The sequence below is a fragment of the Sus scrofa genome, chromosome 16 (genome assembly GCF_000003025.6).
Source record: "Sus scrofa isolate TJ Tabasco breed Duroc chromosome 16, Sscrofa11.1, whole genome shotgun sequence".
Taxonomy (NCBI): domain Eukaryota; kingdom Metazoa; phylum Chordata; class Mammalia; order Artiodactyla; family Suidae; genus Sus; species Sus scrofa.
In genome coordinates this window covers 35,053,373-35,076,012 of record NC_010458.4, presented here as the reverse complement: position 1 = coordinate 35,076,012, position 22,640 = coordinate 35,053,373, and the positions used below count along the sequence as shown (strand labels likewise).

Below are 22,640 nucleotides of genomic sequence, written 5' to 3'. Positions count from 1 at the left end.
TAAAGATGAAAATACTAAGTGAAGTAAGTCAAAGACAGATATCATGTGATATCACATATATGGAATCTAAAACAATGATACCAATGAACTTATTTAAAACAGAAATAGACTCACAGACTTTGAATACAAATTTATGTTTACCAAAGGGAAAGGTTCAGGGGCCAGGAGGGCATAAATTAGAAGTTTGGGATTAACATATACACACTACTATACATAAAGCAGATAATTAACAAGAACTTACTGTATAGCACAGAGAGCTCTCTCTACTCAATATTCTGTGATAACTTATATGGGAAAAGAATCTGAAAAAAAAAAAGGATATGTGTATATGTATAACTCAATCACTTTGCTGTACACCTGAAACACAACAGTGTAAATCAACTATACTCCAATATAAAATAAAATTGAACTTGAAATTAAGAGTTTGTCTTGCACATGTTCAATCTGAGAGGAGATGTCTAAGAGCAGTTGGAAGTGTGGATCCCAGGCTTGATACAGATAGAGATATGGGGATGATGTAGATGCAGCTGAAGCCTGGGATGATGGAACTTGTGGAGTGAGCTGTCCAACAGGGACTTGTCCCCAGGGAACTCCGAGGTTCAAGGGGCAAGTCAGCCAAGAGGGGCCTGAAAAATAAGAGCAGGAGAGTGATTAGGGGGGAGTGGGAAGAGGGGATTAGTGGGAAGGGAAAGTCATGTGCAGAGCCCTGTTCCAAGTATCATGGCAAGTCTTCTCTTTACCAGGTCTCCCTTTGCCTACCTGAAGCCCCAGGGTGCTCACAGAGTTTCTTGTTCTGTCATGGCACCTCATCTTGCTCCTGCATCATCCCAAGCCCATTGTGAAGCATGGCTCCCTTGGGTCTCCTCCCTTCTTGTCATTCTCTGTGCTGAGAACATGGAGAGATACCAACCCCAACCCTACCCACTCCTGGCTCTAAAACCAAGCCTAGAGGTCCTAGTAGGCAATGAGAGAGAGGAAGGTTCTCTCTACTCCCCTTGAACTCTCTATGACCTCAGGGATATTTTATCATTGATCAGAGGCAGAGCAGCATGAGAGAAGTCAGGGGCCCAGGCTGCTCCAACCCACCACCCCCATGTTTCAGAAACTTGGCCAAGTCACTTAAGCTTCTCTGGGCTCAGGCTCCTCATCTATAAATTGGATAATGACACCACACTTTCAAGTGGCACCCACTTTTCTGCAAATTTGATAATAGTACCACTCAGTGTTGTTGTAAGAATTGCTGGAAAATGCATGGAAAGCCTTTTGCACACACCTGGAAAAAATACGTGCTGGTAAACATGAGCTATGGGCGACCTTGGTGATGAACAGAACAAAGCCTGAGATAACCACATAGGAAACATCACTCGGCCCCAGGGCTTTTCTAATGAGGGTGGGTGCACCTGTGTCTTAGATTTGGGTAATTAAGATAACAGTCTGGTGCCCTTGTCCTGTGGGGTCATAGGCAGCCAAGGGGAGGCAGTGCCTTTTGTCCTCATTTATCTATTTATTTATTTAAAGTATAGTTGATCTAAATTGTTGTGCCAATTTCTGCTGTATAACAAAGTGATGTAGTCATACACACACACACACACACACATATTCTTTTTTTCATATTATCTTCCATCATGGTCTATCCCAAGAGATTTAGTTCTCTGCTATAAAGCAGGATCACATTGCTTCTCCATTATAAATGTAATACTTTGCATCTACTAATCCCAAACTCCCAGGCCATCCCACCCTCCACCCCACCCCAGCAACTGTGAGTCTGTTCTCCATGTCTGTGAGTTTGTTTCTGTTTTGTAGACAGGTTCGATTGTGCCATATTTTAGGTTCCTCATGTAAGTGATATCATACAGTATTTGTCTTTCTCCTTTTGGCTTACTTCACTTAGTATGAGAATCTCTAGTTATATCTATATTGTTGCAAATGGTATTATTTTGTTTGTTTTTACGGCTGAGTAGTATTCCACTGTATATATGTACCACATTTTCTTAATCCACTTATATGTCAATGGACATTTAGGTTGTTTCCATGTCTTGACTATTGTGAAGAGTGCTGCTGTGAATATATGGGTATATGTATCTTTTTGAATTATAGTTTTGTCTGTATATATGCTCAGGAGTGAGATTGCTGAATCATATGGTAGTTCTATATTCAGTTTTCTGAGGAACCTCCATACTGTTCTTCATAGCGGTTGTACTAATTTACATTCCCACCAACAGTGTAGGAGGGTTCCCTTTTCTTCGTGCCCTCTCCAGCATCTGTTATTTATAGATTTGTTAATGATGGCCATTCTGACTAGTATGAGGAGGTACCTCAGTACTTTTGATTTGCATTTCTCTAACAATGATGTTGAGCATTTTTTCATGTGCCTCCTGGCCATCTATATGTCTTCTTCAGGGAAATGTCTATTTAGATCTTCTGCCCATTTTCTGATTGAGTTGTTTTTTTGGTTGTTGAGTTTTATGAGTTGTTTGTGTATTTGGAGATTAAGCCCTTGTTGCTTGCATCATTTGCAACTATTTTCTCCCATTTTGTAGGTTGTCTTTTCAGGGTTTTTTTTTAATGGTTTCTTTTGCTGTGCAAAACCTTATAAGTTTGATTAGATACAACTGTTTATTTTTGTTTTTATTTCTATTGCCTTGGGAGACTGACCTAAGAAAACATTTGTACTGTTTATGTCAGAGAATGTTTTGTCTATGTTCTCTTCTAGAGCCTTACAATATGCTGCCTAGAAGAGACCCACTTTAGGGCAAAGGATACATATAAATTGAAAGTGAGGGGACAGAAAAAGATATTTCAGCAAATGGAAATGACAGGAAAGCAGGAGTTGCAATACTCTAATCAGACAAAATAGACTTTAAAACGAAGGCCAGGAGTTCCCTTTGTGGCTTAGTGGTTAATGAACCCAACTAGGATTCCTGAGGCTGTGGGTTTGATTCCTGGCCTTGCTCAGTGGGTTAAGAATCTAGTGTTGCTGTGAGCTGTAGTGTAGGTCACAGATATGGCTCAGATCTGGTGTTGCTGTGGCTGTGGTGTAGGCTGGCAGCTGTAGCTCTGATTCAACCCCTAGTCTGGGAACTTCCATATGCACACTGGGCGCGGCTCTAAGAAGCAAAAAAAAAAAAAAAAAAAAAAAAAAAAAAACCCAAAAAATGAAAAACAAACAAACAAAAAAACCTCAAGGCTGTTAAAGAAAGATAAAGAAGGACACTATTTCATAATAAAAGGATCAATTCAAGAAGAGGATATTACACTTGCCAATATATATGTCCCTAATATAGGAGCATCCAAATACATACAACAAATATTAGCAGACATAATAGAAATTGATGGCAGTGCAATAATTGTAGGATACTTTAACAGCCCACTCACATCAATGGACAGATTCTCTAGACAGAAAATCAATAAGGCAACAAAGATCCTAAACGATACAATAGAACTGTTAGACTTAATTGATATTTTTAGGACATTACATCAAAAAAACAAAAACAAAAACAAAACAAAACAGCATATACAGTCTTTTCAAGTGCACATTCTTTAGGATTGACCACATACCGGGGCACAAAACTAGCCTCAACAAATTAGTATAGAAATTATTTCAAGCGTCTCCTCTGACCACAATGGTTTGAAACTACAAATCAACCACAGGAAAAGAAATGAGAAAAAACTGCTTACATGGAGACTAAACAACATGCTACTAAAAAACCAAGAGGTCAATAAGGAAATCAAAAGGAAATTAAAAAATACCTCGAGACAAATGACAATGAAGACACAGCCATTCAAAATCAATGGGATGCTGCAAAAGCAGTTCTAAGAGGGAATTTCCATCGATACAGGCCTTCCTCAAAAAAGAAGAAAAATTTCAAATCAACAACCTAACCTACCACTTAAAAGAATTAGAAAAAGAAGAACAAACAAAACGTAAAGTCAGCAGAAGGAAGGAAATCATAAAGATCAGAGAGGAAATCAATAAAATAGAGATTCCAAAAACAATAGGGAAAGAAAAAAAAAAAAAAAAAAAAACACCAATGAAGCCAAGAGCTTTGAAAGGGTAAACAAAATTGACAAACCTCTGGCCAGACCCACCAAGAAGAAGAGAGAGAAAACCCAAATAAACAAAATAAGAAATAAAAAAGGAGAAACTTTTCTTTTAAGATGGAGGTGACCAGAGCACATTTAGAGGCAGAAAGAAAGGAATTGCTGCAGAAGGAGGAGCTGAAAGTACAGCAGAGGCACAGGAAGGGATGGAGCTGTCTCTGCCTCTGAGACCCTCCCGGAACAGCGGGTTCACGTCATCTGCTCAGAGCAGTGAGGGGAGACCCCAGGGAGCTGGAGCAGCTGGTAGGAGTGTGAAATGCCGCCAGGAGGAATCAAGTAGGAGGACAACTGGGGAGGGGGAGAGTTGAGGGGGATGGTGTGAGCCAGCATAAGGCCTTCCTCTTCCCCCCCACCCCCCACTAGGTCCTTGGCGGGAGGTGTGTGCAGGAGCAACTGCCCCCTGGCTGATTCCTGGGCACCTGGAGCTCTTGTGTCGCCCACAGTCACAAGACCTCTCATGTTTTTACATTTTCAAGTCTCATTTTAAACATCTGAGTGAGTAAAACTTTAAAATGGAAGTACAGCATTCCAAAAAAAAAAAAACAAACATCTGAGGGTTTTTATTGTTTGCAAGATCAAAATCTAAATGTACTTAAAACAAAGCATTTGAAAGATGGTTCTCGTTACAATAACCACATTTTCCTACTCTCCTTAGGATACACAACTTTCATGCACATGCATTACATGTTGCATCGACATAGGAACAATATGGGGAAAAGACAACAGGCACAGCTCACAAAGAGGCAGATTTCCTGGTACACAGGGTCAGCTGTCTTCACTGTCATCATCATTCTGGTTTGCACACTGATTTACATTTCAAAGCCCAGGCCTCAGGATGCGTTCCTGGCATTTCACTCTACACATGTAGTGAAGTTGGGGAGGATAGAGGGCCCCATTCCCAAAAAAGAGAATCAGCAGCCCCAGCATGCAGATCCCCTCAAACAGCTCGGCTTGTGGACACTGGCTTTGTGCTCTGCGGACTCCCTCCCCTTACCTCTCCCAGGCCTTTCTTGGCAGCAAGGGACAGAGCGGCCGGCAGGAGCTCTGAGCTGAGGGGAGGGGTGGCCTCTAGGCTTTTGCAAATGTGGACTGGGGCTGTTTGTGCTTCTGAGCAATCTCTGCCCACTGACTCCAGTGTGCAGAAAAAGCTGCTGCAGGAACGAAGCCTGCTGATGACCTTGTCAGGCTCTGCACCAGACCCCCACCCAACAAGAGTGCACAACACTGCTGACAACACATACTTTGATCACAAACAGGCCTTGTCGCTAATTAACGTTTACATAAAACAATGAACAAAATACATCAGTGTTAAATTTCTCTTTGAAAATGCCCTACAAAACCCACATATTTTAAAGAGTCAACCAAATGACAAAGTCCGACAACTGTTCTCAGGTCCTGCTGAGTACCTCTAATTTCTAGCAGCTCAGCTGATCTCTCAGTGCCCCTGGGAGCTTAGAAATAGAAGATTCTGTAATGTCGACAGGCAGACATGGGGACGATAAAATGTAGATGAGAAAAGTTCAGCTTCACAATGATTTAAGCAACGTGAATACCTCTGAAGTTTCATTAACCATACCCAGTAAATTGACAAAATCTAGGTTACAGCGGTGAATGGCTGATTATCAGTGAAAAAGGACAAAAAGATAGCTCCGACAGGTCTGGTGATATGGCAAACCAGTGTAGCTTTGGGTGGGCACAGTCATGCAGTAACCATACAACTTTGACCCAGCAATTCTACTTCTCGAAAGATCCCCAAGGAATGGAGAGAAAGGTGAAAAAGAAGATTTTGTGTGACATGTTCAGTGAAGTTTCTCTCTACACGAGGAGGACATTTAAAACAATCCTTAGCAAACCACAACATGCAGGCACACCAAGAAGTCCCACCTGGCCACTGTGAACTATTTCACACTCGGAATTCTACACATGAAATAATATTAAGGGGAGACCACCAACAAATCGATATATCCCTTGCAACTAGATGAAAACGTGTGTAGGGACACACAGAGCATATCAGGAGTGAATTAATAAGAATGATGCAAATAATTGGGATTTAGAGATATTTGTTGTTGATGTTGTAAAGGTGAGTCCAAAACAAAATTTAAATTAAAAAAAAAAAAAGGAGGGACACCTAGAGCTGTGTATGGATGCCGAGTTGCACCCATGGCAAGTGCTGTGGGTCCAGGGCAGAGGTTAGCTCAGCCAGGATCTCTCACCTCCGCACCACTGACACCTTGAGCCAGGTAATTCTCTGTTGCAGGGCCATTCTGAGCATGGTAGGTATACCGTCATTGCTGGCTTCTACCACTAGATGCCAGTGGTACCCTCCCAAAAGAACATCAGGCATTGCCACATGTCTGCCAGCTGGGGATGGGAGACAAAATGACCCGGGGTGGAGGACCACTGGAGTCAGTGATGAATAGCTACGGACTCTCCAGCTTAGCCTAGGGCAGCGGACGGACCAGGACTGTGAGGGCAGCGGGAGCCAGAGGGTGTGAGCCCTTCTAAGGGGGCCATCCCTATTCCCATAGAAATCCAGAATGACAGAGCCTGATTTTTTCTTTTTCCCCACGAGCAGCTACTTCAAAGTTAAAACACTGTGCCGTCTGAGCCCCATGACTGTGGACTACACAGGGGTGGGTCAGCAAACTTTCTGTAAAGGGCCAGATGGTGAACATTTTAGGCTTTGTCACAGAGAGAAACTCTGTCACAATTACTCAATTCCTTTGTAGAGCGAAAGCAGCTGTCGACGGTATTCAAGGATGGGTGTGGCTGGGTTCCAATTCAGCTTCAGCGATGGACACTGAAATTTGAATTCTATAGAATTTTCCCATGTCATCAAACATTATTCTTCCTTCAATTTTGTTTTCCAGGCTTTTAAAATGTCTGCATCATTTTTAGCTCATGGGCCCTACAAAAACAGAGCCCAGATTTGGTCCTAGAGCCGGCTGGCCAACTCTTGGGGTGAAGCATGCCTGTAGCATCAGTAGTAACCAGGGGCCACTGGAGAGGGTGACAGAATCCCCTAAGGAGGGTCTGGGCACATGCTCCCCCGATGTGACAGCAGCCGTGGCGATGGCTAGACCCATGACAGACCTCTCCCTTCTCTCCCCATCTCCTGCCTCTTTCAAACCCCCACCCCCACCCAGCCCCTCATCCCACATGGTTTTTACTGTGTTTTATTGCAGCCTCCCAGAGAAATAATGAAGGTATCTCTCTCTCTCTCTCTTTTTTTAACCACAGATTGGCTTCTCTGCCATAATTTTAAAATGTTTCTGACATTATTGTAAAAGAAAGGCTATTAATAGGGCACCAACAGAGCTGTTTGTATGGTTCCCAGAGCCCTAGAAAACTCTAATGGGAATTTTATCGGTGACCTTACTAAAAACGCAAGTTTTCCTGTTTGTGTCTCTCAATATCTGTTTGACAGTAACAGAGAAAAAAATGCAGATGGCCTTCTCCGTCCGGCCACAGAGCCAGCTCAAGACCCTGGGAGCAGGAATAGTTCATGACTGGATCCAAGAGAGCAAGGTCACCAGTGGCTTCTTTTAGGCCACGTCCCATAATCTGCTCTGGAAAGCAAAGTGTGTGGCGCACTGAATGTACTTCCTGGGGTCCTGGGTCACCTGCTCCTCTTACTGGCAGCAAGTGCTAACTCCTACGAAGTCACCTTGGCCATCTAGAGCCAGAGAGCCCCAATTTTCCCAGCCCCCAAAGGAAGCAAAAGTAAATTTGGAAAATGACCAAAGGGGGCTGATGGAAAGGGGAGAAAGGAATAAAAACAGAAACAAGAAATTAAAAAAAAAGGAAGAGTTAAAAGGATGAGAAGCTGCTGGGAGTAGTGGGAAAAAAGCAGAAGATAGGAGGCAAGAAGGAAAGTGAGAAAAGGGAAGAAGAAATGAAACAGAGGAAGGGCCAGGGGTATGGTATGTGCCAAATGTTCATCAGAAGATGCTTCAGGCTTTGAGAAATGATTAAGGGAGGGAGAGCTGAGGGTAACATCTTCATCTCTGAAACCCACTCACTGAAGCCGCCTGCGGCCTTTTCTCTCTCCCCAGCCAGCAGACCCTTGGAGTGGAGGCTCAAAAGCCCCATCCAGGTGTGAGACAAACAAGCTTAGGGAGACCCACTCTGCGCACTTCCCCCCCCACCCCACCACCAGCTGGAGGTGGCAGAGGGTCACAGGAGAGAGAGGAGAGGTGTGGGGTACAAAGCGAGGACCTTCTGTAAGTTCACAAATCAGAAGTAGGCTGGAAAGGACCACATCTGGAACTCTGGGGGCAGGCGGGTCATAGACGTGCCTGGGGCACAACAGTTGGGGGTGGGGAGATATCAGGGCAGAGAGAGCCCACCACAGCCAGGAATCCTGGGTATCCCTTTTGTTTGGTCCCTTTGTGCTCTCAGGCCACGGGGTCCCAGTGCCCTGCTCCAGGCTTCCCTCACTCCTTGATTTATCAGTAGTTGCTCTTCTGTAAACTAGGAGTGAAGAATTTGGGGGTGGGGGTGCTGGAGACACTTGAGACTTAATGAGGAGAGAGCTTTGGGAAAGCACCCCCCACTGCGTCCCCCAGCTCATTGCAGCAATTGGTTGAGCAAAGGGGCCGGTGACTTGACAGGGACAGGAAGGAGCCAAAGGCACATTCCAAGACCAGTGCTGGGCAGGTACCAAATGAGAGACAAAACTGTACTGTTCCCCTGAACGTCCTGTGATGCACACACCCAGTTCCTGGTGGACAGGGCATCAAAATACCAAATGTGACTAAGTTAACAAACCCAAGGCAACTCAGGAATCACCACATTGGGCTGCAGTTACTTTAAAAGGTCAGGGGCTTGGGCTAGAAGTTAATGTTATAGCAAGTAGTGATGTTTTTGCGCCCCTGAGTTGGTGGCTTGTGAAGTTTGTGCCCGCTACACAAGCACTGACTTCTCAAACTTAGGAAATGTACCATCGGCCTTTCAATCTGGCAAGGCTGCAGCCGGCTGCTCCCATCTCACCAGGCTTTCGGTGACCTCTCCCAATAGCCAGATGAGTCACAGCCACACAGCAGGAAGTCATCTGATGTCACTGTGGTCAGGGTATGAGCCCAGAGCCAGCCATAAGTTCCCAGGTATCTGCCATCAGCACTTGGGCTAAAGGCGTCACTGACTGGCTGGGCTTTGGCGGGTGAAAGATAGGAGTCCTGGTATTAGAGCAGTGAAGTTGCTAAGCACTGCAGGTCCCCAGGCCCTGCTCAGCTGCTTCTGGGAAGAGGCCTTTGAAGGGTGTGTTCAGTAAGCAGTCCTGGGCTCTGAGCCAGGGGTGAGGGGCCAGAGTCCCTGTAAAAAGCCACTGCAGTCTCTGGTGCCTTTCTATTCCCAGGCTTGGGTGCAAGATGGAGGGGCAGCAAGGGCCTCCAGGAACTGTTTTCAGGGCTGGAAAATGGCCTGGAGACCAGCCAGGCAAAAGTCCATTCCCCAGCACTCAGCAGAGGCCCTCTCTCGTTTCTCAACCCGCCAGCCACCGGTGTGGAGCAGACCAAGGGCAAGTGACCTAGTGGGGCATTGCTACAGACACTTGAGATTTAAGAAGGGTAATGAGGCGTTTCAGGTGCACCACTGGGAAGTCCCCCCACTTCCCACCCCTATGCTGAGAGATAGACATAATCTCTAAAATGATGTCAGGGCAGCTTTGGAGGTGGAGCTTGGAGCCCAGAAGGTCAAGGTGAAGGGAGAGACCCTTGCCTTCCACCAGAGTGCTCAAGTGCTGACTAAACAACTGTCTCTTGGTAACAGGCCAAGTCTCTTCTGGAACCATGAGGAGTGGCCCCAGCAAAGGCTATGCCCATGGCCCAGTTCCTAGGGAAGGCCCTCTGGGGTCCACTGCCCCTCCAAGTCAATCTGTCAGAGCCTCAGTGAGAGCTTGTTATCTGAACAAAAGAAAACACGTTGCTTTCCATCTGCAAAGTGCTCGGGCTCCTCACCATCCTTTCTTCTCAAGCACGCTGCCCGTCTGTGCCCACCCAGCTCAACGAGCTGCTCAGCAGGATGCAAGGCTTTCTGTAACACGAGCAGGATGGGGAGATGCCGAGGAAGCTCTTCTGACCAAGTCCTGATGTCTTCTTTCTGTGAGTCACCCACACTGAGATGCAGAGGGAGTCAAGCCACGACGGCATTTAGGGTTCTCCTTGGGTTTGGTCTGGAAGTTTTTCAGACACAAGAAATTCTCTGGTTGTCACCGAATTTTTCAAGTATGGGTTTGGTGAGCCATCCACACAGAGGTGGTCTGGCCCTAAACTTTGGGCCGAAGGGAGATGCTGCTCTCTGGCTTCTGAGCAGGTCCCCTCTGGCATCCCAGAACATGGGTGCTGGGATCTTCTGGGTGGGGTCTCGGTTGAAACAGGGGGACAATATGGCCTATACGGGGAGGTCACATACTCATTCTTTTCCCCTCCCAAAGTGTTTTCCTGACCCTTTTCAGGTTCCTCTGTGGAAAGCTCTTCCAGAACATTCTCAAAGGTCACCACCAACTTGTCAATAAAGTCACTGGGGGCAGAACAGAGTTTTAAAATCCTGTCTTCTTCTGTGTTCACAGAGTCATTAAACTTCAGATTTAGCTTATTCTGGAAAAGAGAAAGGGATATTCCCAGTGGTCATTTGGGGGCTACATATGATATAGCTGAGAGTTATTAGTCTCAGAACACCCAAAGTCCCACCACTTGGCCAGCCTCCGCATTCCTCTTGGAGACCCAAAGTGGTACCCTTCTATGGGAGCTTGGCAAGAGTGGCCCATTTCCTGAAAAGAACACACTGTATGCAAACGATTTCTTCTTTTAGAGAACTCAAGGCTGTTTTCCTCATAATCATATGCTTACAAAATCTCAGCAGAGATGGAAGCATCATTAGAACTCTTACAGATGGAAAAACCATAATCATAAAGACAAATGACTTGCCCAATATCACCACCATCATCCTGGCAGAAACAGTGTCTTTCATATTGTTGTATCCCCAAGAGCCTAGGTCAATGCCTGGCATACTATGGGTGATTAATAAGTGCTTGCTGTAGAGGCCAGATGGACAGATGATTCAAAAAACATTTTAGGCATCAGATAATACTACCTATGAATTAATTTACTCTCTCTCTCTCTTTTTTTTTTTTTTCCACTTTGGGCCACGCATGTGGCACTATGGAAGTGCCCAGGCGAATTGGAGCTGCAGCTGCCAGTCTTTACTACAGCCACAGCAATGTTGGATCTGAGCCATGTCTCCAAACTATACCACGGCTCACGGCAACACCAGATACTTAACCCACTGAACAAGGCCAGGGATCAAACCTGCATCTTCGTGGATACAAGTTGGGTTTATAACCCACTAAGCCACCACAGGAACTCCCTTAATTTACTCTAAATAAATTTTAATAAATAGGAGATTAAATAGGGTAATACATGACTGATAGAAGAAAACAGAAATAACTAAAATTTAAATAAATAAATAATAAACAAACAAAAATGATTTTAATGTCCATGTTAAAAAAAAAAAGGCTTCTGAGTTGAATCAGGGCTAACATTAAACATTTGTGCATCAATGAATGTTGGAAACTGTCTTTAAATAATAAGAATTTAAGGGTTGTATTTAATCAGGCTTATTTCTACTTAACAAAGAAATTAAACCTTAAAAATTCCAGAAGTTTTCAATTTAAAAATGTTTGAAAAAGGAGAGTTTCTACTTATAGATAATCACTACCAAATTCCCCCATCTGAGAAAAACAATTAGAGGCAGCTTGTCCCTCACCTTAGGACAGAAATGCACAATAGTAGCTTCTCAGGGCCTCCAGGTGGTCTTGAGATTAACTTGCTCTTGGCCGATTTTTTTGTTTGTTTGTTTGTTTTGTTTTTGAATTTTATTGGAGTGTAGTTGATTTACAATGTTGCAGAAATTTCAAGTGTACAAGCAAAGTGAATCAGTTATACATATACCTATTCTTTTTTCTCACATAGGTTGTTACAGAATGTTGAGTAGACTTCCCAGTGCCATACAGTAGGCCGTTGTTAGTTATCTATTTTATACATAGTAGTGTGTATGTGTTAATCCCATCCTTCTAATTTATCCCTCCCTGCCACAGTTACTCCTTTGGTAACCATAAGTTTGATTTTAAAATCTATGAGTTTGTTTCTGGTTTATAAATAAGTTCTTTTGTATCATTTTTATTAGATTCCACATATAAGTAATATCATGTGATTTTGTCTTTGACTTACTTCTTAGTATAATAATTTCTAGGTCCATCCTTGTTGCTGCAAAGGCATTATTTCATTCTTTTTATGGCTGAATAGTATTCCATTGTGTATATATACCACATCTTCTTTATCCGTTTCTCTGTCATGGACATTTAGGATGCCTCCATGTCTTGGCTATTGTAAATAGTGCTGCTATGAACATTGGGGTGCATGTATCTTTTTGAATTATGGTTTTCTCTGGATATATGCCAGGAATGGGATTGCTGGATCAATCATATGGTAGCTCTATTTTTATTTTTTTTAAGGAACCTCCATAGTGTTCTCCATAGTAGCTGCACGAATTTACATTCCTACCATCCGTGTAGGAAGGTTCCCTTTTCTCCACACCCTCTCCAGCATTTACTATAGGCTTTTTGATGATGTGATGGCCATTTTGACTAGTGTAATGTGATACCTCATTGTAGTTTTGATTTGCATTTATCTCATAATTAGTGATATTGAATATCTTTTCATGTGCTTTTAGGCCATCTGTCTATTTTCTTTGGAGAAATGTTTTGGCTGCTTTTTTTTTTTTTTTTTTTTTAGTGGCCTCTAATCTTATAGCTGGGCTATTCCACTTTCTAATTAGATAGTCAAGTTCTTAAAGATAGGGCCAGTGTCTTCCTTCTGTGGCATCCTTTATAGGACTGGTGCTATGCCCAGCAAATACTGGGTCCTCTGAGCCTGGTTAAGCCCTTTCCTCTTATCCAAAGAACGAGGCCAAAGTCATTCCAGGAAGGCTGATTCCACCTGTCCTGCCAGCCATTTCTTGGGACTTTTTATTTCTCCACTTTTTAGGGCTCTACCTGCAGCATATGGAAGTTCCTGGGCTAGCAGTCAAATTGGAGCTGCAGCTGCATGCCTATACCACAGGCCAAAGCAATTCTGGATCCAAGCCACATCTTTGACCTACATCACAGCTTGTGGGAACATCGGATCTTTAACCCACTGAACAAGGCCAGGGATTGAACCCCCATCCTCATGAATACTAACTGTGTTCCTAACCCATTGAGCCACAATGGGAACTCCTCCCTGGGACTTTTTAACTCCCAATTTTCTTTATATGAACCCCGTACAAATCTCAGACCAGGACTGCCCTCACTTCCATTACCCTGCCCACCTCTCACAACCAGTCTGCTCAATAATCTACTTAAAAAAAAAAAGAATGTTTACCTTGAAATCATTTCCATGCCACATGGCTATACTGCTTTCAGCAGGGTTTGGGACAGTGGGCCAACACAGGTGCTTCAGTTTGCTAATAAGAGATAAAATTTTAAAATAAGAAGTGAGTCCAAGAAGTTACTGTACAGCCAAGCCAAAAAAGTAGAGCTTTTTTTATAGGGAATTGCACGACTCCTTATTTAATAAGGGCAAGCTCATGACCTCCTGACAGAAACTAGGAAAGCAAAGTACCTTGGGGGACGAACCTGCCAGTCATCTGTAGGATGGGGCAGGAAAAGACCTTTCTCCATGCAAAGCAATTCCTATTCTTGCCAGCTCTCCTGCCCCTGCATCCTCACCTCTGGTCCTGATGCCAAAAATCACACCATCACAAAGCTATTTCTCTGAGATTTACTCACAGTAAAGCTAATACTCTATAGGTCTTGTATGATACCACACTTTAGAGCACTGATTCTCAAAGTGTAGTCCCAACCAGCAGTACCAGCGCCACCAGGGAGCTTGTGAGACATGCAAAATGTACAAGAATTTGTGCTGATGACTTGTTTACAACTCACAGTTCGGAACTGAGGTTGACATTAGTTTGACCATCACTAAGCATAGCTGTTTGGCAGAGATGGCCCACAACTGCATAGTTCTGGAGAGAGGGGCCTCCAGGGGAGGGAGCCCTTGACCATCAGGGCAGCATAAGGCTCTCTGGGGAGAGAGAGCACAAGACCCTAAAGACAAGCTTCCTTCCCCTCAGTGGCCAAGGCAGGCAGGACAAATGCCCCTCAGCCAGCCCTACAACACTGCACCAGAAGCAAAGACCAGTCTGTCCTGGGCATCCACTGGCCAGCACTCTAACTCCATAGGCACCTGCTCCCTGCTCTTCCTGGGAGAGAAGCCAGCAGCCTTGCTGCTACCAGGGGTCCTCACTAGACACTGAGAGAAAGGACCTTCTCCCCAGCTCTAGTCTTGGATCTTGAACACAGTAGATAAAGCCTGTGGAGCTGTTGGCACTTCCCTGTTCAAAAAATCCTAGGCCTTGTGCCTAGGGCTGTTGGGGGGTGAAAGTCCTCTGGTTTGGTCAGAATTCTGATGTGCCACAGCATATGATGTATAATAAACTGAATAAATGTATATGAAACCAATAAATGAATGGATACGCCTTAATGGTAGAGTGCCCTCTTCCACCCATGGTGCCTCCCATCCCTTTCGACCCTTGATTTTGAGGACCCACACAGGTGTCCATAAACTCACTTGGGTTTTTTGAGACCATATGCCACTGTCAAGATGATGAGAATAAGAAGGCCTCCTCCAACCAGAGAAGTTCTAAGGAAAATCTCGAAAACACCTTTGGGAAAAGGAGAACTCAAGTCATTAGCAGGTTGAGCTCCTTACTGTCTTGACAAAACTCAATGATTTCTAATAGCTTCAGTAACCTATCCCTTGCTAGTTTTTGTGTTTTTTTTTTTTTTTTTTTTTTTTTTTTTTTTTTTTTTGTCTTTTTGCCTTTTCTAGGGCCACTCTCCGTGGCATATGGAGGTTCCCAGGCTAGGGGACCAATAGGAGCTGTAGCCACCGGCCTATACCCAGCCACAGCAATGATATATTCTCTCTGAATAAAACTGACAGAAATTTGTGTTCACCAGTTTCATCCTCCAACTTTATTCATTTAATAAACATTTTCTGAGCACTTAACATTTGCCAAACAAGTATTCTGGATAATAAAACAAAGAGCAAGAAGCAAGAAACACAAGATTCTTTCTCTCATGGTGCTTAACATTCTGATATAAGAATTCAGACAGCAAATAGCGTAAGGTTCTGCCAAATAAAATGGGGTGATAGTAACCAGGGTAAGCTGGGAGGGGGGTTAGCAACTCGAGATTTAGTGCCAAAGGAAGACCCCTTGGAGAAGTGAAATTCGAGCTAATGTGAATAATGAGAAGGAACTGCTACGCAAAAATATAGGGAGCGAGTTCCCATCGTGGCTCAGTGGTAACAAACTCGACTAGGATTCTTGAGGATGAGGGTTTAATCCCTGGCCTCACTCAGCGGGTTAAGGATCTGGTATGTCTGTGAGCTGTGATGTAAGTTGCAGATGCAGCTCAGATCGCGTGTAGCTGTGGCTGTAGCGTAGGCCGGCAGCTACGGCTCTGATTGGACCCCTGGCCTGGGAACTTCCATATGCCGCAGGTGTAGCCCTAAAAAAAAAAAGCCGGTGGGGGGGGAGGGGGAAGGAAGAAAAGAAAGAAAACTAAGAAAGAAAGAAAACATAGGGAAACCATTCCAGGCAGAACGAACAGCAGATGCAGGAACAGTTTAAACAACAGAAATTGGAAGTGGAAGGAGATGAAGTCAGTAAGAGACAGAGGATGAAGGATCCTGAAAGCTACAGGAAGGAATTTGGGTTTTCTTTAAATACAGCAGAAGCCATTGATGGGTTTTAAGCCTGGGGCCTAGGATTTTAATTCTGGCTGCTGTATGTAAAACAGATAGTGGAGGATCAAAGACAGACGCAAAAGAGATCTATAATTTGTAAACCAAATGCAAGAAACGTCTAGGCTCCAAGCCAGGCTCTTGCCTTCAATTTGAACCCTAGAGAAAATTCCATCAGATAATGCAATTTGTGCTATGAGAATATAACATGATTTTAAAAGATTTTTAAGGAGCAATATCAAAAAGAACTTGCAAAAGGCAGTGTTAGTCGATAAAAAGAGAGCATATTTTCTGTATAAAAACACATGCTACACTCACATTTTCTGGAACCATAAGCTATTTTTATTCATTTGAAAATGGGATGAACAAGGAGGCTTTCAAAAAAACTTAAACCAGATTATGTATAGCCTTTATTACAAAATGTGGCAATGTTCCTTCATTTTTAATATATAAGGTTGTTCAGGTTTTAAAACAGTATTACTATATCCTTAAAATCAAATCTCTGCCACTCAAGGGCCTGGAAAAATTAGCCTTTTTCTCCCATCCCCCTTCCTTCTTTTTTCTTCATCTCCCTTTTCATCCCATCTTCTTCCCTTCTTGAATATTATCCTTAGCCATCATATGAATCACGTTACAGTTTACATTTTTGTTGTATTTATTAAATTTTTCTTATTCCCAATTTTTAATGTAAAAGCTGATTATAGAACATATTATGTACTTTTTTTCCCCAAATTTCCACAGATGGTGAGATTACATCCCTTTCTGTGGGCCAATGGTGCTTGGGCAGCTAAGGTTTTCCCTCCAAGACCCTACTGTACGGTAACCCCTGACACATAGGAACTGGTGACTGTGAACTTGGGGACAGCCTTGAGGTAGGAGATGATCTGGAGGGAGAGTGAAGTTGGCATTAACTTGATGATGTGGGGCCACCCATGAGAAAGCAGCAAAATGACTGGTCTTTCTAAATTCATCGCTCAGCTTGGCCGCTCTCACTACTCCCTCCTCACCCATACGCCTTCCAGGAAGGCCAGTGAGTCAGACAGCAGATGGTTCTTCTTACTTAGGTACGGCCTTTTCATTTGGCTCTGCCCTGCCTTTGGCAAACATTATCTATGACCGGCCTAAAGGAAATGCCAAGGAGACTTTCCCAGGGACTGAAGGAAATACTCACTAATAGACAATGTCTTGAAGTTTATGCTGCTGCCATTGATTCCCCCAGCACTGGTGCTTGCCATGACCTGAACAGTGTAAGAGGTCTTTCGTGTCAGGGACTCCAGGTTATACTGCAGGATGCTGGCATTGACTGTCTTGGCTAAAGGAAAAATGTAGAGATCAAACCCAACTGAAAATTGTGCTTTAGTGGCACTAAAATAAGAGCATTGGAACCTGGGCTTCTAAGCTTGGCCATCTCATACCCCAATCCCCCTATCCATGTTCTGATTAAAATTAGCCTATCAAGATGAATCAAAGACCTAGATATAAGACTCTTAGAAGACAATACATGGCAAATCCATATGGCCTTGAACTTGGCAATGATTTTTTTTTTTTAATCTTTTTCCAGGGCCGCACCCACAGTATATGGAGGTTCCCAGGCTAGGGGCAGCCATAGCCGCCAGCCTACACCACAGCCACAGCAACTCGGGATCTGAGTCACATCTGCAACCTACACCACAGCTCATGGAAACACCGGATCCTTAACCCACTGAGTGAGGCCAGGGATCAAACCTGCAACCTCATGGTTCCTAGTCGGATTCGTTAACCACTTAGCCATGACGGGAACTCCGGCAGTGATTCCTTAAAAATAACACCAAACACACAAGCAGCAAAAGAAAACAGATTAAACCGGACTTGAAAATTAAAAGCTTTTGTGCATCAAAAGGCACTATCAAGAGAGTAGAAAAATAACATCGCAGAATGGCTAAAAAATTTGCAAATCATATATTTGATAAGGAACTCCAGAATATATCAAACAAAGCTTACAACTCAACAATTGAAAGACAATCCAATTTAAAAATGGGCAAAACGCCATCATGACTAAGTGGTTAACAGACCTGACTAGTATCCGTGAGGACGTGGGTTCGATCCCTGGCCTCACTCAGTGGGTTAAGGAACCAGCATGGCCGTGAGCTGTGGTATAGGTCACAGACACAGCTTGGATCTTGAGTTGCTTTGCCTGTGGCATAGGCCAGTGGCTACAGTTCCGATTCAACCCCTACCCGGGGAGCCTCCATGTGCCGTGGGTGTGGCCCTCAAAAGACAATACATAAATAAATAAATAAATAAATAAAAATGGGCAAAGAGGAGTTCCCATTGAGGCTCATCAGCTTAAGACCTGATGCAGTGTCCATAAGGATGCAGGTTTGATCCCTGGACTCCAGTGGACTACTCAGTGGGTTAAAGATCCAGCAGTGCTGCAAGCTGCAACATAGGTCAAAGATGCAGCTCGGACATTGGGTTTTTGGGCTGTGGCGTGGGCCTTGGCTGCAGCTTCAATTCAAACCCTAGCCCAGGAACTTCCATATTCTGCAAGTGTGGCCATAAAAAGAAAACAAAAATGGGCAATGAGATTGAAAAGACTCTCCGAAGGAGACATACAAATGCCCAACAAGCACATGCAAAGATGCTCAACAACATTAGTTATTAAGGAAGTGCAAATCAAAACTACGTGGAGATACTGCTTTATACCCATTTGGATAGCCACACTTTTTAATGGAAGATAAGAAGTTGGTAAACATGTGGAGAGACTGGAACTCTCATACACTGCTGGTGGGAACATGCATTGGTGCAGCCACTGTGGAAAAAGGTTTGGTGTTTCCTCAATAAATTAATCCCAGAAATTCTACTCCTAGGTATAAGCCCCAAAGAATTAAAAGTAGGGGTTCAAACAGATAGTAGCACACCAATGTTCATAGCAGCCTTAATCACAGTGCTAAAAGATGGAAATAACCCACATATTCCATCAGCTGATGAATGGGTAAAATAAAATGTTTATCCATATAGTAGAATATATTCAGCCATAAAAGGAATGAGGTACTAATACATGTTACAACATGGATGAACTCAGAACACATTATGCTAAGTAAAAGAAGCCAGGCACAAAAGGCCACATGTTGTATGGTTCTGTTTATATGAAATATCCAAGATAGGCAAATCCATAGAAACAGCAGTTTTGTGGTTACTAGGGACTGTGGGATGAGGATAAGGAAGTGACTAACTAATGGGTACAGGGTTTCTATTTGGGGAGGATTTGTATGACGTACATTGTGCAATGATGATTGTACAATGGAACAGACGTGCTTAATGCCACTAAACTGTACACATTCTGATGTCTAAAGTGGTAAATTTTGTGTTGTATGTCTTTAACAAAAAAATTCGCCTAAACAGGAATCTAAATCTAGCTCAGAATTTAGGATGTTAGGAGATATTGTAGATGTAAGAAAAAGGCAGTGGGCATGAAGAGTCATGCAATGAAGTGCCACCAAACAAGGCCTATCCCCACTCCACTCCTTTTTTTTTTTTTTTTTCTTTTTGGCCATACCCTCGGCAGGCAGAAGTTTCCAGGCCAGGATGGAACCCATGCAACAGCAGTGACAAGGCTGGATTCTTAACGTGCTAGACTACCAGGGAACTTCCCCACTGCACTCTTTAATTCAGAAGTGCCCTACTCTGAAATAATGGTCAAGAAGCTTCCAGGAGATCCTCCTGTTTACAGCCTGACCAGCACAAATTATGTCAATTCCTCTGGTTCCTGTAGGACTCTCAGGTACAATCATTTCACTCTCATATGACTCTAAAAACCTCCAGAGGTGGGTGCCCTTGGCCCCATTTTCAGAGAAGCTCAAAGAAGCTAAGTGATTGATGTAAGGTAGCAGGGCATCAGCCATAGCAGCCACCCCTACAGCAGGTCTATCCATCACAGCATCTCTCTGGGGGCTTGAGGGTTCTTTCAACTTGGCTATGAGCTTACTTACAGAATTCCTTTCCATCTTCAGCTTGGTAAAATATGGTGTAGTTGTTGATGAAGCCATATCTCTGATTCTTGGGAATCTCTTCCCATGCAATCGTGACTGTTTTCACACCAATGTTCTCTGCCCTTGTCGTGGGACCTTTTAATGGAACTTTATAGGACAGGGAGACAAAGGGTAGACACTGAATCACACCCCATCAGATCATTCCCCCACAAATTCTCTGGCCAGTACTCAGATTGGAATCAGTGCTGGAGGTGGGAGGTTGGGGCAGAGTAGGGAACTGATGAATCAACCTGTTTGAGAAAATTGGTGTCAGGAATCATCCATCTTGGACAGGAAGAGAAGCCGTGTCAAAGACTAGAGAAAAAGTACTTTTTCATAGATTCTCTCACTCTAATTTGGCGTCCAGCTCTTTCACTTGTATCTGTAATAGCTCTTACCAAATAGTTGAAGAGCATGCCTCCACAGGCTACCTTTGAGTGAGAGGATGTATTTCCTAATGTTAAGATGTTAACTTCCAAAAAGACAAAAATAAACTCTGAGTGGTTCTCCAACAAAACACTTGCTTATTGCTATATAATTTTTTTTTAAAAAAATTAACATCTCCAGCTTATCATTAACTCTTTAGGATCCCTAACTTGGCCTTAACTAAATTTTTTTTCTGCTTACAGTGCTGTTTGCACTGTGTTTCTTTGCGATTTGGGGCGAGTTATTTCTCTCCTCTGAGCCTCAATTTTCCATTTGTGAAATGAGGGGTTTGGACTTGATGATCTCTGTTGTCCACTCCAGCTTTAAAACCCAGTCAGTCCATACCTTGACCACAACTGTGTCAAACATACACATTTTACTACAAGCTACAGGTGCAGCTAGAGGAGCACTAGGGCAACTGTGAATGAGCTACAGGCCTCCATAGCCTTGTCTGAATGTGGGACAGGCCTCAGTCTTTCCTTCCCCGTTAAGACCTTGGCCATACCTACCGCCTTCTTTGACATAAGCCTGGATGGAATATGGCTCGCCCACTCTGTCTCCCAACATTGGATACACAGAGATGTTATAGCACCAGAAAGGTTTTAATTCATCTGTAAGAGAAAGAGGGTGAGGATGGAAGGGGGGAGAGGGAGAGGGAGAAAAACAAGTGTTAAGTGCAGACTATATAGTAGAAGGAATGCTACACTAAGACCTAATGGCCTGCGACTTGGGGAAGATATTCTATTTCTCTAGAGTTTCAACATCTGGAAAATAAAGAGGTTAGGTTGGATAGTCTCTAGTATCTTTTTCAGCTCTAACATTTAAAAATTAATTCTTAGACTAAACCTCCACTACTCTAACAAAAGGACAGAGCCACCCAGGAAGGGAGAAGTAAGAAATCCACTCTCGGCGTTCCCGTTGTGGCGCAGTGGTTAACGAATCCAACTAGGAACCATGAGGTACGGGTTCGATCCTTAGCCTTGCTCGGTGGGTTAAGGATCCAGCATTGCTGTGAGCTGTGGTGTAGGTTGCAGACATGGCTTGGATCCCGTGTTGCTGTGGCTGTGGCATAGGCTAGCGGCTACAGCTCCGATTGGACCCCTAGCCTGGGAACCTCCATAAGCCATGGGAGTGGCCCAAGAAAATGGCAAAAAGACAAAAAAAAAAAAAAAGAAAGAAAGAAAAAAGAAATCCACTCTCTCCTCCATCACTGATTTTGTTATATAATTTGGGGGGGACTACAGAATAAAACATAATCCTTCTTTCAATAGTGTGTCACCCAGAGAGCTCAGATACGATAAATTCTAGCTCTTTTGTCTGTCTGCATCATAAGTATAATTCTTCATGGATACAATTAAGTATGAAGAAATGGTTGGACTGAGAGGATTGGGAAGGTAAAGCCCCACTTGTGTGTCATACATGGAGCAGGGGTTTTCTTGAAAAGAAGGCTATTCCCTGTATCAGTCACCTGGGGGAAGGGGCCTAGATCTTAAACAGGCCACCAGAACTGAAGGAGCTACCTGAGTACAGATGAGATACAAACTCTGGTTTTATTCACATGATCAAGTATCTGGGAAGAGCTCTCAGATGGTGGGTGTCAAGAGGATGTTTTCCATCTGGAAACATGCTACCTAATCTGATACTCATGGCTTCTTGTTCCAGCATGGTGGGACATGCCAAGAAGTACTCTTCATTAAGCTTGCCCCAGCTTGTCAGGTTCCATTACTCACATTTACAGTGTTGAAGCCAAAGTTAAGGATTTAAAAACTGATGAGAATGAAACTGAATCCTACACAGAGGGAACTTGTGGGTTTGCACTGGCTACCTTTCTGGATGGTCCAGTTCCTGGCCCCAGACACAGATTCCCAGGAAATGGTTGAGGGCTCTGAGTTCATGTCTGGGACCCACTCAACTATCCATGAATCCACCTCCAGAGCAGAACTTTGCCACTCCACCACCAGGAGGTCCTGAGTGAGGGAGGCTTGCATGGCCTCGATGCACTGAAATGCTGAAAGGAGAGAAAAAGACTGCTTCACAACCACATAACTCATCCTCCAAATACAACAACAACACAAACATCCATTCATTGCCCAAACTGTAAAGAAGGCCAAAGTTCACGATCTCTACCATAGCCTTCCCCTACCGTGCTATTTTTAACCACTTCTACTGTATCCCTTTTCCTTACAGTCAATATTGGATGATTAAGTGCCTTCCAAATCTTTAAGAAGACATTAATGCCCCAAATTTAGCTGTTTCC

The 22,640-nt window shown here is 43.7% G+C and overlaps 1 protein-coding gene across 2 annotated transcripts in view; it reads right to left on the bottom strand.

The window, feature by feature from the left end:
• IL31RA (interleukin 31 receptor A) overlaps positions 4,646-22,640 on the bottom strand; it is an 83,969-nt gene continuing 65,974 nt past the window's right edge. For both annotated transcript variants that reach the window (XM_021076775.1, XM_003133979.6), the window contains exons 9-15: positions 22,209-22,391; positions 20,893-20,994; positions 19,919-20,065; positions 17,119-17,259; positions 14,769-14,862; positions 13,521-13,602; positions 4,646-10,697 (exon numbers count right to left, since the gene is read on the bottom strand). In XM_021076775.1, the coding sequence (XP_020932434.1) occupies positions 10,251-10,697; positions 13,521-13,602; positions 14,769-14,862; positions 17,119-17,259; positions 19,919-20,065; positions 20,893-20,994; positions 22,209-22,391 (1,196 nt within the window). In that variant the 3' untranslated portion in view covers positions 4,646-10,250. The remainder of the gene's footprint in view (positions 10,698-13,520; positions 13,603-14,768; positions 14,863-17,118; positions 17,260-19,918; positions 20,066-20,892; positions 20,995-22,208; positions 22,392-22,640) is intronic.